Source organism: Natator depressus, chromosome 26 (assembly GCF_965152275.1).
Source record: "Natator depressus isolate rNatDep1 chromosome 26, rNatDep2.hap1, whole genome shotgun sequence".
Lineage (NCBI taxonomy): Eukaryota > Metazoa > Chordata > Testudines > Cheloniidae > Natator > Natator depressus.
The window spans coordinates 11,993,222-12,009,375 of record NC_134259.1 but is presented as its reverse complement, the minus strand read 5'-3'; the positions used below and the strand labels follow the sequence as shown (position 1 = coordinate 12,009,375).

At 44.6% G+C, this 16,154-nt stretch overlaps 1 protein-coding gene across 1 annotated transcript in view; it reads left to right on the top strand.

Annotated features, from left to right (window-relative positions):
• Window positions 1-13,666, top strand: part of LOC141978094 (substance-P receptor-like) — a 95,999-nt gene extending 82,333 nt beyond the window's left edge. The window contains exons 3-5 of the mRNA XM_074939943.1: window positions 2,615-2,765; window positions 3,611-3,807; window positions 6,797-13,666. Of these exons, the coding sequence (XP_074796044.1) occupies window positions 2,615-2,765; window positions 3,611-3,807; window positions 6,797-7,088 (640 nt within the window). The 3' untranslated portion in view covers window positions 7,089-13,666. The remainder of the gene's footprint in view (window positions 1-2,614; window positions 2,766-3,610; window positions 3,808-6,796) is intronic.
• Window positions 13,667-16,154: the final 2,488 nt, after the last annotated feature.

The following is a 16,154-nucleotide window of genomic DNA, read 5'->3' as shown; positions in this document are numbered from 1 at the left end:
CGAGAATAAGTCAAAGCCTGGGGCCATGTTTTCAAAACTTATTTCAAATTTGGAATGTACAGTGTTTTGAGGGCATCTGTGGATTAGCTAAACCTTTGTGTAGGGAAGGCTGGGTGAGGAATGGGCTCTATAGGCTTTCTGTAAGAGGTAGAGCTGGTCAAATTTTTTTCCAATGGAACAGTTTTCTGTTGGAAAATGCTGATACCACACAACCAAAATGTTTCACGGGAATGCATCATTTTATCAACATTTTCATGAGAAGTCAATGATTTGTTTTGTTTTGCTTAGGGTACATTACATTTTGACTTTATTCATTATAAACATCAAAATGAAATGTCAGTCAATGCAAAACTTTTTGGAATATTTCATTTTGAAAAGAAAAAAAATTGAGATTTTTTACTTTGTTCCGATTTGGGACAAAACTAGATTTTGAAATACTAGAATTCCCTGAGGGCCTGAAGGGGAACTCTGGTAGACTGGATCAGAGAATGGGGTTTCAGGAAGAAGGTTTTGTATGGAGGAAGGTGCAAAGACAAGTAGGATTCTACATTCTAGGGGAAGAAGTGCCGTGTCCAATTAGAACACAGTTTGTAAAGTGCATGCTTTCCTTTTTCTTGGAAAGGTGCTAATGTCAGTCACAACTAAACACAGCAACTCAGTTCAGCACAGAACGTAGCATTGCTTGCATGGGAAACTCCAGATAGACAGCAACGTTCCAGTTCTGCTTGTGAGCTCACTCAAATGTTTACACGGAAGCCATTTGTAACATTTCGACAGCAAGAATGATAGCATGCACGGAGATGGCGATCTCCTTTCCGGACAGCTGCTTATTCAGGCTGGCTCTGTGTGTGTTCCCATCAGGGATGGGTATGGCCTGATTGATAGCCGGCTGGGGTGTGAAGCCCTTTATTTGTATGGGATAATAGGATCTCTCTTCAATAAAATGATGACAACATGAAGCAGTGTCAGCTCCAGAAACAGCTCAGCCACACTCATGATTCACTGCCTAAAAACAAAAATCACTTCTCAGGAGGATGCCCCAACAATAATAGAATTCAGGAGGTTTTGAGATTAGCTGCAGCTGAGAACAGAAATTGACTGCACTCTGGAGACTAAACTGACTTGTAGACTACTCACCTGTAGTGGCCCCAAGCACAGAAATTAAGTAAGGAGGCAGCCTCCATCCCAAAGAATGCGTGTCTGGGATTGTCAAAAGGGCATTGGATTTCAGTGGGAACTGGAGGCCTAATTCTCTCGAGCCCTTTTGAAAAGCCCAGCCTTCAAGGTGTATGAAAAGATCCAACAGGTGGAGGAAGCAAACTAACAGGTAGTTTAAACTAGGCTGTCACAGAGCACTCCCTCAGCTACTCAGTGTGCCACGCTGCCTGGCCCATTTGGGTCGTCTCTAACTCACAACATACACACCGCCTGTTCCTTTCCCCCATGTCTACCTTTCACCTTCAGATTCCAGGCACTGCAGAACCCAGTACAGGCATGTGTCAGGAGAAGCCTGGCACCCAGCGTTCTCTACCACACCCACCTGACTCTCTGAGCTCCCCCTTACTTCCTGTTCCTGCCAATTAGATTTCACACTTATTGGGCTAAATATCTCATTAGCCTAATCATTGCCCCACAAACGTCAACAATCCCTATCCCAGTAGGTTAACGGATTCCAGTGAAGCCTGCAAACTTCTCCGGTCAGTCAATTATCTCAGCGACCTGGGTACTACCCTGCCACATAGCCTTAACATTTTTCCTGCAACGTGTAGCGAAGTCAAAGACTCACCGGTGGGGCGCCTCCTGCTGGTCGTCCGGGAATTAGCCCTTTTTCCAGTGTACGGCGCACCCTCTGCAGGCTGGTGTCTTGCTTGCTACTGGCCCCGTGTCCCTCCTGGACCCTGGTGCCCTTTACCTCGGGGTTCTGCCCCAGCAGTACCCCCATGCTCTGGGTCTCCCCTCCCAGGGGAACCCCCAGCCCTCTATGCCCACCTTTCCTCAATGGCTACTGCCAGTCATCATCCAGCCCCCTTTCCCTAGGGCAGACTGCAGTCTGTAATGGCCACTCATCACTGGCAAGGGGGTTGGACCAGCTGCCTCTTCCTGTCCCTGGGCTGCACCTCTGCAGCCCCAGTACCTGTTTAGGACTTGACCAAGGCCTCAGCCTGGGGAGTTGCCAGGCTGGAGTTTCCCAACTCCTCTTGCCCTTTTCCCCAGCACTGCCTGCTTCAGGTACCATATGTTCCCCAGAAGCTAGGCCCTCTCCCTCCAGGGCTCAAGAGAGACTGCCCTGCCTTCTGGCCCTGCAGTTCTTTTATAGGGCCCAGCCTGGCCCTGATTGGCTGCCTCCCAGCCTTTTCCGATTGGCTCCCCGGGGCTGTTTTTAACCCCTTCAGGGGCAGAGCAGGGCGACTGCCCCGCTACACCACGTTTTCGCAAGGGTGTCGATTGCTTTGCTTAAATCCAACGGCCAGACCTTCTAGAAGTACTGAGCACTCACAAATCCTGCTTATGTCAATGAGGGCTGCTGGTGCTCAGCGCGCCCGAGAATCAGACCTCAAATATCCTGCCTGTTTTCCTGTGCACTCAACCGCATTTTACTGGGACAAACTTTCAGGTATCAATTCTGTGTGACCGTGCTGATCTACTTCTTGCCGCTCCTGGTGATAGGATGCGCCTACACGGTGGTTGGCATCACTCTGTGGGCTAGTGAGATACCCGGCGATTCTTCTGACCGCTACCACGAGCAAGTGTCCGCCAAGCGAAAGGTAAGCAGCTTTCCGGCCTCATGGCAGAATAATTGGGGAGTGGGTGTGCAAAGGCAATTGAATAGACTTGGGGTCTATGGTTAATTTACTCTCTCTCAGCCATTCTTTAAATGGAACGTAGCATATACACAGCGGTCAAATTTCTCAACAGTGGCCACCAACTTTGGATGCCTTGGTGTACAGTACAGATGAAATCAATAGGAGTGGCAGTTGCTCAGCTCCTTTGAAAAATCAGGTCCAACAAGATGCCAGCTGGATACCCAAAAACTCCGGCACCAAAATAGGAGGGGTATATTTTTAACAATGTGGCATTGAGTGCTTGGATACCGAACTGAAATTAAGGCGTGTGTTGTATTTTGGAGAGACTGGGTGGCTCAGATAACTGGTAATGGGATCCTGCTCGGGACAGAGCCGCCATTTCAAATCTAGCCCCAGACAGCAGTGGCCCAAAGTCACTGATATAGGGCGGGGTGGGGAGAATATGTTTGGGTTCAATCCATTTCCTAAAGACAGGGATCCAAAGCCCCCACCACTCTCACAACAGAAATAATTGCCTCCCCTGGTTGAAAATCACAATAGAAAGACCAAGGGTTGAAGGAAGGAAGACGACCACTACTTACTCCTTGAAGCGGTCCTTTCCAGGGCAGAGTTGAAGCATATGGAGCACAAGTCTGCCTTGCCAATCTGTTTTCCTGTGGATAAACAGAGGACTGCTCGTCCCAGGACGGCCACCCCACCATTCTCCCCCTAGTCGATCACGCTGGCTTCGGTTCTGTTTGGTACGCTTTGCTCAAAGGGTACAGCGTAAACTTATATAACCAGGTCTCTGTCTCTCTCGTGTACAGGTGGTGAAGATGATGATCATTGTGGTGTGCACGTTCGCAGTCTGCTGGCTGCCCTACCACGTCTACTTCCTCCTGCATTTTTTTAACCCCGACTGGTACCAGGAGAAGTTTATCCAGCAGGTCTACTTAACAGTAATGTGGCTGGCCATGAGCTCCACTATGTATAACCCAATCATCTACTGCTGCCTCAATGACAGGTGGGTTATGAGCTTGACTGAGTGCAATAAAGGGGAGATGTGGGGATGGGTTGGGTACAGAAGAGGACCCTAGACATGGTGGTGAGTTGCAGCTTAGCAGGGAGCCAACACATCAGGGGTGGCTGTTCAAATTACTCAGCAAATTGTTTGGGTTTTCATAGAATCATAGAATATCAGGGTTGGAAGGGACATCAGGAGGTCATCTAGTCCAACCCCCTGCTCAAAGCAGGACCAATCCCCAATTTTTGCCCCAGATCCCAAATGGCCTTCTCAAGGATTAAACTCACAACCCTGGGTTTAGCAGGCCAATGCTCAAACCACTGAGCTATCCCTCCTTTTCCTACAGCCGGAGTGTACCAAATTAACAGCTACACCAGGGCTTCTCCCTACCAGTTTCTTAAATTAAGGGGCTGATTTTCCCAAGTACTGAGCTCCTACATCTCCATCGGCAGTCAATGGGAACTGCAGGTATTAAGCACCTCTGAATAATCAGGCATTATATTTTCCAAGGCTTTAGGCAGCCAAAGTCAAATAAAAACTCCAAGCTATTTCCAGGACAGTTTTCCCTTGTCAATAGGGCTACAGCAGATTGTAGATCAGACTCACCAGAGTATATATTTCTAATAGCTCCTCTGGGATCCGATAGTGCAGTCTAGTGGAGAATAATGGTGCTCCCCATTTTAGCTAGATGAAAATCCCTGCTAGAGCTGGGATATATCCAATCTTTATTCAGTTACCAAAAAAAGGCATAATCAAATCGCTTTAATGATGGTCACCTTGTATTTTCTTAAATGAAAAAAGTTCAGCATGAAATAAGTTCTCATTTCGACAATGTGTTTTTCCTTTAAAAGGAAACACTTTCCATTTTTCTCAATGGGGGTGAAAAGGTGCTTGGCTGTTCCCCACTTTCTCTCCCTTATCCCCTACTTTTCCAGGGTCAAGGAGGAGGAAGAAAAGTTAAAGTCAAACAATCTTTAGGCAAACCTTAATTCCTAAAATTTCAAAACAAAGCAATGCAGTTTTGAAATATTTTGCAAAAATACCAACAAATATCAGCAGGCTCTAATCCATGCCCAGAGAGCAGATAGCAGCAGTATGCCTGGAATGAGATACCCTCTTACTGCCCAGCTGGGTCTGTATTTGTAAAGGGACCCATCACCATGGCATGAGTGGCAGCCTCTGGGTTAATAGATTATACCAGTCCTACCCTCCCACCATAGCTATGATCCCTGCTTTATATAGAGACACATGTATGTGCATTTAAATAAAATTGTAACTGTGCTAGCAGATACAAGATTATAAAACTGGGCCAATCCTGAAGTGTCTAGTCTGTCAAACTCCCATGGCTCCAGTGGGTATTTGGATGGAGTACGGTTTTCAGTTTAACTTGTATATAATGTCATCGGTTCATGCAGAATTGAGTACGGCACACTTCAGGCACCCAAGAATTTCCGGTCTAAACTTGGTGAGAAACACACAAAACATTGCTAAAGCCCTTAATCAGTGTTACTACGTAAACAGATGCATAAAAGCCATCAAGAGTTCTACCCTTGGAAATAAGAACTTGGAATGCAAAGAGGGACTGGGTAAATCAAAACTTGTTTGAGTAAATTTGTCAGTTATATGCCCCAACTGCAAAAGAGTTTGGCAAGCCTCTCTCTTTTACCAAGTATCATAGCAAGGTAGTGATGGTTGATTGACTGTTGGCAGTGCAGTCCAGTGGTTACATTGGGCTGGATTAGGGATCACAGCACAAGACACTGTTCTCAGTTTTGCCATTAACTTGTGTTGTGATGCTGGGGGAAGTTTGATATCTCTGTTCGCCTACTGGAAATGGGAGCATAGTACTGATTGTTGTATTCACTGGAATAATTATTTATTAAGCACCAAAATGAAGAATACTTAAGAGCTTTTAGATCCTGGATTAAAAGGTGTTGTATGATAATACCTAGTTCTTATGTAACACTTGGCATCCAAAAGATCTCAAAGTGCTTTTACAATGGACAGAAAACTACAAAGTGGGGAATAACTGGCTAGGCACTTGTACATCTTAGAAGGATCTGGGAGTTATAATAGATCACAAATAAGAGTCTGCAATGTGAACCGGTCACTAAAAAGACTAATGTCATTCTGGGGTATATTAACAGGAGAGAGTGTCACATGTAAGACACAGGAGAATTGTCCAGGTCTGCTTGGCACTGATGAGACCTCAACTGGAGTACTGTGTCCAGTTCTGGGCACCACACTTTAGGAAAGATGTGGGTGAACTGCACAGAGAGACAGAAAGGGTCCAGACAAGAGGTTTAGAAAACTTGAACTACAAGGCCCAGTTTTTCTAACCTTTCATGTTTAGCCTTGAGGAAAGCAGACTGGGGGTGGGACCTGATAACAGTCTTCAAATATGCTAAGGGCGGTTGTAAAGAGGACAGTGATCAGTTGTTCTCCACATCCACTAAAGGCAGGGCAAGAAGTAATGGGCTTAATCTTCAATGAGGAATATTTAAGTTAGATATTAGGAAAAGCTTTCTAACTCAAAGGGTAGTTAAGTGCCGGAACAGGCTTCCAAGGGAACTTGTGGAATCCCCGTCATTGGCCGCTTTTAAGAACAGGTTGGACAAACACCTGTCCAGGATAGTCTAGGTTTACTTCAAAGTGCCTCAGTGCAGGGGGGCTGGACTGGATGACCTCTCGAGGTCCCTTCCAACCCGACATTTCTAGGATTCTCTGAAATCCCAATGCCCACTTTACCGAAGGGTAAAGACTTAAAGGTCACATGGTGAGTCAGCAGCAGAGATGGGAACAGAATGCGGCAGCATGGTCTAGTGAACAGAATACTGGACCATAGGGGTATTAAGGTTTGAGAGTTGGTCACACTTCTTGCATCAATGCATATGCTGGGGGTCTCCTCCTATGGATTGCATTGAAAACATTCTGAAACCAGCTCAGCACATGCTAGGCCTAACATCCCTGCACTTGGCTGTCTCCTCAGATTCCGCATTGGCTTTAAGCACGCTTTCCGGTGGTGCCCTTTCATCAGTGCTAGGGAATACGAAGGGCTGGAAATGAAGTCTGCCAGGTACCTCCAGACCCAGAGCAGCATGTACAAGGTCAGCCGGATGGAGACAACGGTATCCTCCGTCACCGGTAACACTGAGGAAGACATTGAAGAGAGCAACAAAATTAAGCGCCTGTCCGTGGATATGACATCCAACGGCTCCTCCCGCAGTGACTCTAAAACCATCTCTGAGAGCTTCAGCTTCTATTCCAACACGCTCTCCTAAGCTGCCATCCAACCGAGCAAGGGTCAGAAAATATTGCATATACCTACGCCCCAGGTCTCCATTAACCATATATCCAGGTGTGCCTGTATTCACCTTTTCCTGATTAAGATGCTATGCCTTGGTTGTGACAGTAGCCACCTCTCAACAGTGTGCCTGTCTGACCCAATGTAATTACACCAGTTAACACCGACAATATCTTCTCTCTCTATGGGATCTTGCAGTTGTTTGCTGGGCTGAATGCTTAACAGATGCTGTTCACTGAAAGCAGATCTTAATTTAGGATACAGCATTGGTAGGTATCAGAACCTGGCCTGCAGTGATGCTGTTCATTCTCAAGCTATGCTCTGCCATTGATCGGTGTCTGAATGCAATATAGATTTCCACTGGGGGGGAGGGGGCTTTTTCCATCTGCTTTCCCCACTATTTTTGTTGTCCTACCTCCTCCCTTACTCGCCATTCACTTGTTGCTGATTAACAAAATGGAGAAATGGTATCAAAAGAGGAAGACAGAGCTGGCGACTTACGAACCAGCCAATACGAAATGAGCGTCCACCTCCACTAGCTTAGTAGGCTACGCTACAGCAAGGCTGCCTCTCTTGCACGTGGTGGGTTAAACACAGAGGATTTCAGTTCCTTTTAGGTGAAGGAAAGATTGAGCTCTTCAGGTTTATTGCTACCATGCCTTTCTTTTTATTCTCCACTGCTCAACTTTCTGTCAAAGTATATTCCTCCTCCTTCTGAGGATCCTATTCGTAGTGTAGTCCAGCATTGCTTACTGGATTCAAGTTAAAATTGACCATGTGACATGTTCAGCTTCTTTTGCTCTTACCCCTGAAAAGGTTCTAGCACAACCTTTGATTTCATCTGGGTCTCCTAGACTCAACTCTTTGCATGATCCTAACCTCATGATGCAAAGACTTCATCTCAGATCATCGAGATCTATGACTGCAGAACCAAGCCGAAGCTCGGGTGTTTGCTCTAGCTGGTTGGCTCTGGGGGTTTCAGATACACCTCAATCCATTGTTCTTGCTCTAATTCCTACACAAAGCTAATTCGACACTCTAGAGCTTTGAAATGCCTTTGTTTAAAGTTCTACATGGGGTTTGTGGCTTCTATCATTGTCATCTGGATAGTACAAGAGACGCACAATACCAAATTCACTGATACATTCTTCCTTTTTTAACCCCCCCCAACACCCACCAAATTATTCTTCGTATATAAAGGGAAATACAGCAAGAAACAAAATGTCTTTGTTAGCCCTAATTGTCAGGAAATAAATATAGTTTGCAAACAGGCCTTCAGCAGTGCACACTTCCCAGCCTCTCAAAACATGGCCTGGGTTTTCCCTGGATGTTTCCCAGTTAACTGCTGACCAGACCTGACTCTGCTTCATTTGGGACACCAGAGCAGCAAGATCTTCAGAGTGCCAAGAGACATCTGTCTCCAACACATGCAATTGCGATTGGACAGTAGAGTTGGCAAAAAGCATCTTTTGAATGAATGAAACCTCGTAAGTGTGCATGTGGGGCTAGACTACGGATAACGAGAGAGATAGCAGTAGATAGTGCATGTAGTCAGATGTAGGCTTAACAATGCCAGTGGAAAGTAATTTTGTAAAGAAGCATGGAATAAGGCTAACAGGAAAGAATATCATGTGTCATCTAATACAAATGTACTGTGTAACTGAAAGGTACAAGGAATGTCTAACACATCTACAAACAAAACCTACTAAAAAGGAAGTGGTATACGTCTATTGTGGAAGATGCTTTCCATTGTATGCCTTGCATTTCAATACCATTACAGAAGAACCTCAGAGTTACGAACTGACTGGTCAACCACATCTCATTTGGAACTGAAAGGACGAAATCAGGCAGCAGCATAGACCAGAAACCCCCCCCAAACAAAATACAGCATAGTACTGTCTTAAATGTAAACTACTATAATAAAGGGAAATCAGCATTTTCCTTCTGCATAGAGTAGTTTCAAAGCTCCATTGAGTCAACGTTCCGTTGTAAACTTTTGAAAGAGCCACCAGAACGTTTTGTTCAGAGTTACGAACGTTTCAGAGTTACGAACAACCTCCATTCCCGAGGTGTTCATAACTCTGAGGTTCTACTGTAGTTGCAATATACCTTGAAAAACTTGAAAAACTCTGATTCGTTGTAAGAGACTGAAATACCTTGCAGATACATGGGTGGAGCTAACTGTGGGGTAGGGGAAGGGACTGCCTATCCTTTGGTTAAATCCCCTGAAATGTATGGAATTAAGACAGAGATTACATTTGGGAGGTACTTTATTAAGCAGCCTGTGAACTGACCGCAGGAAGATACAGCTGTTAAATAAATCCCCATCCCAAACTGTTTTCATTGATGGCAGAAATACCTTTATTTAATGTAAGTAAGGATACCAGTAGTAAGTCCACAGATTTCTCTCATGGTTGTTGCTAGGTAGAACTAGCAAAAGCCACCCTATCCTTTTTTAGTCTACATTCTGCCAAGCAGGACATATCAGCCTGCCATTCTTTATTGTGATGACCGTATAAGGTTATAGGGTGCCACACTTCATGTATACCCTTGCTACAGTACACCTCCTGTATATTATTAACATCTCCTTTCATCCAAGTCCTGGTTGAGACGATCTCCCATGCTTCCCGTCTTCTGGGACAAGAGCTCACACTCCTTTTCCCACTGCTGCTGTCTTATTCTTCAGACCATTTTCTAGTAGCTTGCATGATGTGGGGAAAAGGAAGGGTCACAGATGAAGGAGAGGATTTTTTTTTTTTTTGCATGCAGACTTCAGACCCACTGCTTGAAGTCTGACCCTATATCTACACCACTTGGTATCATGCTGTCGTACAACATTTAAGTACCCAATGCACAGCATAAGCCCAGTGAATGGAAATGCCTTAGTGGGATAGTAGCAATGTAGTTTATGATGCCAGCAATGAGCTTTTGCTCTGACAAAGTTCTGTGGAATTGATCTTATCAAAGGTTTTTAAATGGATGTTGGATAATATCCTTTTTTTGCAAAATTTATCAGAGCTGCATTGCCAATACGTAAAGAAGGTGCTGTAAAAGCAGGAGTTCATTTTTATGACAGTTCAGAGCGAAACGCTGGTTGACTTATTCAGACAAGCAGCCCCAACAGAAATGTCAAATCAAAGTAAAACCACATGATTCAAAGTAAAGCTCTACGTGAGTACATACATGAGTAAGGCAAGCAAGATTTGGCTTGTACTCCCAATATTATATACACAAAATTTGTGCTGGGCCGGTACCTACAGGTTGACCTTAAAAAAACCCAAACACACACCTAACCAGCCTACATTCCTGCATGCTTTACACTATAGTCGTTCCATACTTACAAGGCACACAGGGAGAACAAGAATTATTGTTTTCTTTTATCAGTGGCCTATTTACAGTAAGTTTACAACCAACACTAGATGTTAAACATGGGAGAGCCCTAAGGACATGCATCGGGATAATGAAGTCACCATAGTTCACAACATAAGATACTTCTTGTTCATACTTGTTCAACTTTACAAGCAACTCTGTTCATACCTAAGTGTTTTTACTTGAAGTAATAACTCAGTGAGAAAGTAGTAAGTAATGTTACAGTTTTTGTGGTGAAATTAAAAGTGATGGAATACACAATCATCAATATCTGTATGCTGTAACTGTTTACAAAGAGTTTCGAATGGTTTACAAAGTTAGATCAGGGGGTCATTCTTATTAACATGTGTGTGAACTATATCCAGGCTGCAGGCTCAGAATCTTAAAATGAGGCCTCATGTAGCATCCAACTGATCATTCAAAAAATCATTTTATCTGTCTCTTGAAATAAAGTGGGCCAGGATGCTCATATGGTGTAAATGGGTATAATGCGAGTGACTTCAATGGAGCCTCAAGCATTTATACCAGCTCAGGATCTGGCCCAATGACTAGGACATTTCCAAAGACTAAGCCACCAAAGGTATTTCTTTCTATTCGGTGGAGAGTGGGTTAGTAAAAACCAAAGTGTTCAATATAAAATGGGCATAGTTAAAAGCTAGAGGGAGTCCAGAGCCAAAATTTCCCAAAAATGCAAGGTTATTTGAATTAGGGGGTTGGCCTCAGCCTGTTGTAGAGACTCTGAAGAATTAGGATCTGGAGTTCGGCTTTTGGTTCAGGTCCACATCTATTAGAAATAAATAAGACGTACATACATGTATGCAACAAGTTAGCTAGCTCTGAGGACCCTCTTGTGCAATGAGATAGGGATATTGGCATGTAAATCTTCTAAGCTAATTGAAGAGCTCATGAAAGAGACATGGGGACCTCTCGCCCCCGCACAAACACATTGCGAGTCTAAATACTATTGTACCTTTCCTTTCAAAGCATGTAACTGTATTGCACAGTCCTTGGGCTTTATCTGTTTCAGGTTTACTCTCAATTCTTTTATCAGAAATCCAATTCCCAAAGCATGGTGATTTATTTCCAGGCTTTCTGCAATGCTGAATAATAATATTCTGAGATAGTCACATAGGAGATCTATTCCTCCCTTGTTACTCATACATATTACTCCTATTGACATTAATGGAAGCTGCATGTTCTCTCCTGGGAGAGCGAAGAGATGCACGAATATAGTAAACAGCAGTATATTTACTAATTAAGCACCCTACACACTGGAGTGTCAGGACAAATACAGCTTTTTCTATTTATTCAAAATCTAAGGATGTCAAGCAGACTTGACTCCAACACAAAACTCTGCCTCTAACCACCCCAAAACGTTGGGAAGGGGAAGGGATTTCTGCAAACCAAACCTAGGTCTGATTGAAAGCAACCCCTGTCTTTATAGAGGAACCAAACCAAAACACTGTGTCTGAACACCCCAAAATTGAAATCAGCATCTAAAATATTCTCTTTTGGGAACAGGTATAATGAGTCTCATCCCTCTAGGGGCTGGCGTATGGCATCCAGTTGTGCATCTGATGACAGACGGGTGCTGAAAATCAGTAGCACTTGTACCTTGAACCTGGTTCCCCTGTCTTGCCCGGGCCCTAAAATAGATAAGTACAATAGGCCAGATTCGTGGAGTTCAGGGGCTGTTCTTCGCGGCTAGTCCTCACACAGAGAGGCCAAACAAGATGACATACAAATCACAATGCCAAAGTGCAGCAAGATCACAACCTCATGATATAAAGACATCATCTCAGATTGTCAAAATCAATGTCTGCAGAACTAAGCCGAACATGGTGCATTTGCTTTAGCTGGCTCTCTTCGGTAGCTTTGGATAGGCCAATGGACTGACCCCTAACTTGAATTCCCACACAAAGCTGATTAGATCTTCTAGCCCCGACTGTGGGCTATACCAGCTCACTAACACATTCTTCCCTATATATCCCCAGACACCCGCCACGTTACTGTCAGTGATCAACATACATACAGCAAGAAGAAAATTAGCAGCTCCGTCTTATTTGCCACAATCTAGAATAAGTTTTCAGAAAGGGGATAGCTCAAGTGATAGGTGTAACCCAAACTGCCATTACTTGTGGCCCATGCAAGAGAAATGTACTTAGCTCTATGCACTGGACAGGATGATCTGTGGCTATCATGGTCTTCAGACTACCATTACCAACCACGCAATGATCCAAAACTAGCTGCTTGGCTCATTTTGAGGCATTAGCGTTTCTACTATGCCGACCCAACAGGTCCCATTCCTGTACGGAAGAGGAGTGTCTGCAGTCTTCTACATTTATGCAACATCGGTGAAGCCCACTAGCTCTTGGCAATCTGCCCTGAGCTGGGAAAGCACAGTTGCCTCTCAGCTAGAATAATCTTGCAGGATTTTATAACCACAACGGGCTTCATGGACCTATTCTACAAGATTCAATCTTCTTCCTGTCATTAGAGAGAGACATCCAGACTCAAATCTTTTAATGTCATGTTCATAATTTCCCCACCCCATACACTATATAAAGAATGTCACAGCCCAAGACTCAAAGATTTGCCACCTTGTCAGTCCATTCACAAAATCCACAGGCCAGTATTTTAAATGATCTGAAATGGTTTGCATGCAGATGGCTGAATCACAGTAAAACCTCTAGGTTGAGCTTCATGATGCCCTGGAGAAGGGGGTAATAAATCTGAGCAACAGCTGGAGAAAGGTAAAAGATCACAGTTGGCTTTCCCTGAGAGACTGGGTTTTTTTTTGCCTTCCTCTGCCGTGTGGGGCACTTGCTGGTTTGAACTAGAGTAAATGGTGCATTCTCTGTAATTTGAAGTCTTTAAATCAAGATTTGAGGACTTCGGTAACTCAGCCAGAGGTTAGGGGTCTATTACAGGAGCGCGTGGGTGAGGTTCTGTGGCCTGCAATGGGTAAGAGGTCAGACTAGATGATGGTTTCATCCAGTCTGAGTCTAAGCTTTTAGCCCTGGACAACGTGATTCTAATTCTGTGCAATATGATACATTCAGAAAAAAAAAATCACAGTGTGATGTACCAATGGCTTGTTATGTTCAATTCATGGTCCAGCTAATGATTACAGTATTGTATGACGTGCATTCGGTGGTAATGTCTATGTAAAACAAAAAATGTTGATTTTGTTTACTGTTAAGTCAAAAACATATTTTCATAAATAAACATTTATTTCGTGAGGCTGTGTTGCAAACCGGCTGCTGGATAAACAGTGATTTTAGCTGTGTGTGGGTTGTTGGTGATGCCAGTCAAGAACTGGAAAGGTGGGTGGGCGAGAGGTATTCTCTCTGGGTTTGAACGAAGGGGCGGTCACTTTCCCTGAATTTAAAGACGTTGATACACAAGAGCAGAAGGAGATGCTACAGAACTCAGAGTCGCAAGGAGTAATGATACATCTGTAATGATACATCTATGAACAGCTAGGGGAGGCTGATCAGGGGAACAGCCATACGTGAGCAGATCAGCATTCCATGAAGTGTGACACACTGCGTCCGAGAGTGGCTGTAACGTTTTAAAATGTGATGTACTTACCAGCTCCTTTCTTTACACGAAGAGCTGCGGTCGGACAACTGGGAAGACCCTTCTGGCAGTAGCCTGTAACAACACAATTTTCAATTATGTAGCGCCAACAAGCTTATATATATATAAGACCTGACAAAGCATTTAAACATGTGCCTGAAACTCCAATAGGATGACCCACGTGCTTAAAGTTACACATGAGCTTAAGGGCTTTGCCAGATTGGGGCCTTACACAAACCAGAGAGTAACACCACTAAGATGCAATATAAATACAGGACCAAATCCATCCCTGGTGCGAGTAGGCACAATTCCCGTTGACTTCAACAACAGTTGCGCCTATTTATGCAGGGGCTGAATTTGGTCCTTCGTGTTGCAGGTGATCCCACTAAAATATTAATAGCATTATGCTAATCAGCTCTCAGGTTTCATGGGGCAGGAACCACTGTGAACACACTTCATCACTTCTATAGCCTTCTCAAGCACACCAGGCATGCTCCTGGCAATCTATCCCAGCCTGGCATGAATATATCATCCTGTCACTTCTGTGCTTTGTACCATCATATCTATTCTTACAGCTACTTCTAAAAATTGGACCACAACCAGGGCCAGCCCTAAACCAAACGGCACCCGAGGTGAAGAGGGTCTGCGGCACCCCACCCCCCATTCGTTAAACTTTAGAATACCTTATTTTTTATTGCATTTGTAGCCCATTTCACAACTTTGATGCACGATTTATCCCTGTCACATAAGAGGATACATTTGCACACTCGAATCTGTAAATCTGTATTTACGGAAAGTCTCAGCAAGTCTGGAAGGTGCCACAAGATTCTACAAAGGTCCAGAACATTCTGGGAGGTTAGTGAAGAATGAATCCACACACTGAATACCTGAAACATGTGACTCCAAATGTTGTATTTTCCCTTTTGTTGCTAACCACAAAAACAGCCCCCACCCCCCCGAGCCTGGCGCCCCCCAAGCCCAGCACCCCAGGGTCACCTGCCTCTAAATCCGGCCTTCACCGCAACAGTCAGTGCATATTTCAGTGGTTTTCTCTAGATGTACCACTCATAACTATTCCCACTGAGGGGGAAAAACAGCCCCATCCTTATTCCTAAAGACAGCACAGACGGTATTGCAATCAGTAGCTGACTATTCCTATCACACACACAACCCCTTTTAATTATCTCCAGCAGATTGTAATTTACAATTTTTAATTGAACTAGTGCTGCAAAGGCAAACCTGATTGGCATCTCCGCTGAAGTCCCAGCCGCACACATGCTCATATACCAAGCCTTCAGCAGATCCCTTTTCATTACAGATCACTTCATTGGGGCGGGGGAGGGGGGGAACCCTAATGTATTTTTGCCATGGAACAGCTTTGTGCTGGCCGTCCCACGAGGGAACATCACAGCTGAGTGGAGATTACAGCTCCTGGATACATGTTCTTCGTTAGCTGCACGTCAGGTAGAGAAAAGGGGACTGTTGGGGATGATTATCCACCTTATGTGATTGGAACTCACTTAGAGTGAGGGGAAGTGAGTGCAGGGAGCCAGAGGCAAATCCCTGCTCAGCTGTCACCCAGCCCCAAGGCAAGTTAGAGCCACACAGGAGCAGCTCTAACTTACACTGCTTGCATAAAGAACCTTATCCTGCCAGAGGCTATGGGGTAGTGGAGCTCCAACTCGCCTACAATACGTCACACTCCCGATCCCCTTAGGGCAGAGCTGTCTCAAAGAGCTTTACATCAGTGGAGAGTTCCCCTGCACCGCGAGTTCTCCGCTGGCTATCTACAGTCATTAAGGACACTTTGCATCACTTTCAGAAGAGAGAGGTTATGCTTCGTGCAAAGCGGCCATGCTGGGCCGTAGAATCAAGCCCCTCATGCTCTGACAGAGCATCTTGTTTTTGATCTTCCCACTGGTGATACCTCTATCCAGTGGTCATGTCAAATGCTAGAAGAATTCCCCCTTAAAGGGCTAGCCTAGGCTTCTCTCATCCCACGCTGGTCTCAAAGCAGAATTCAAATTCCCTCTCTTCTCAGAGGGACAAGTTATTACCCAAATTAGCTGGGATGGAGCAAATGGAATTAGTC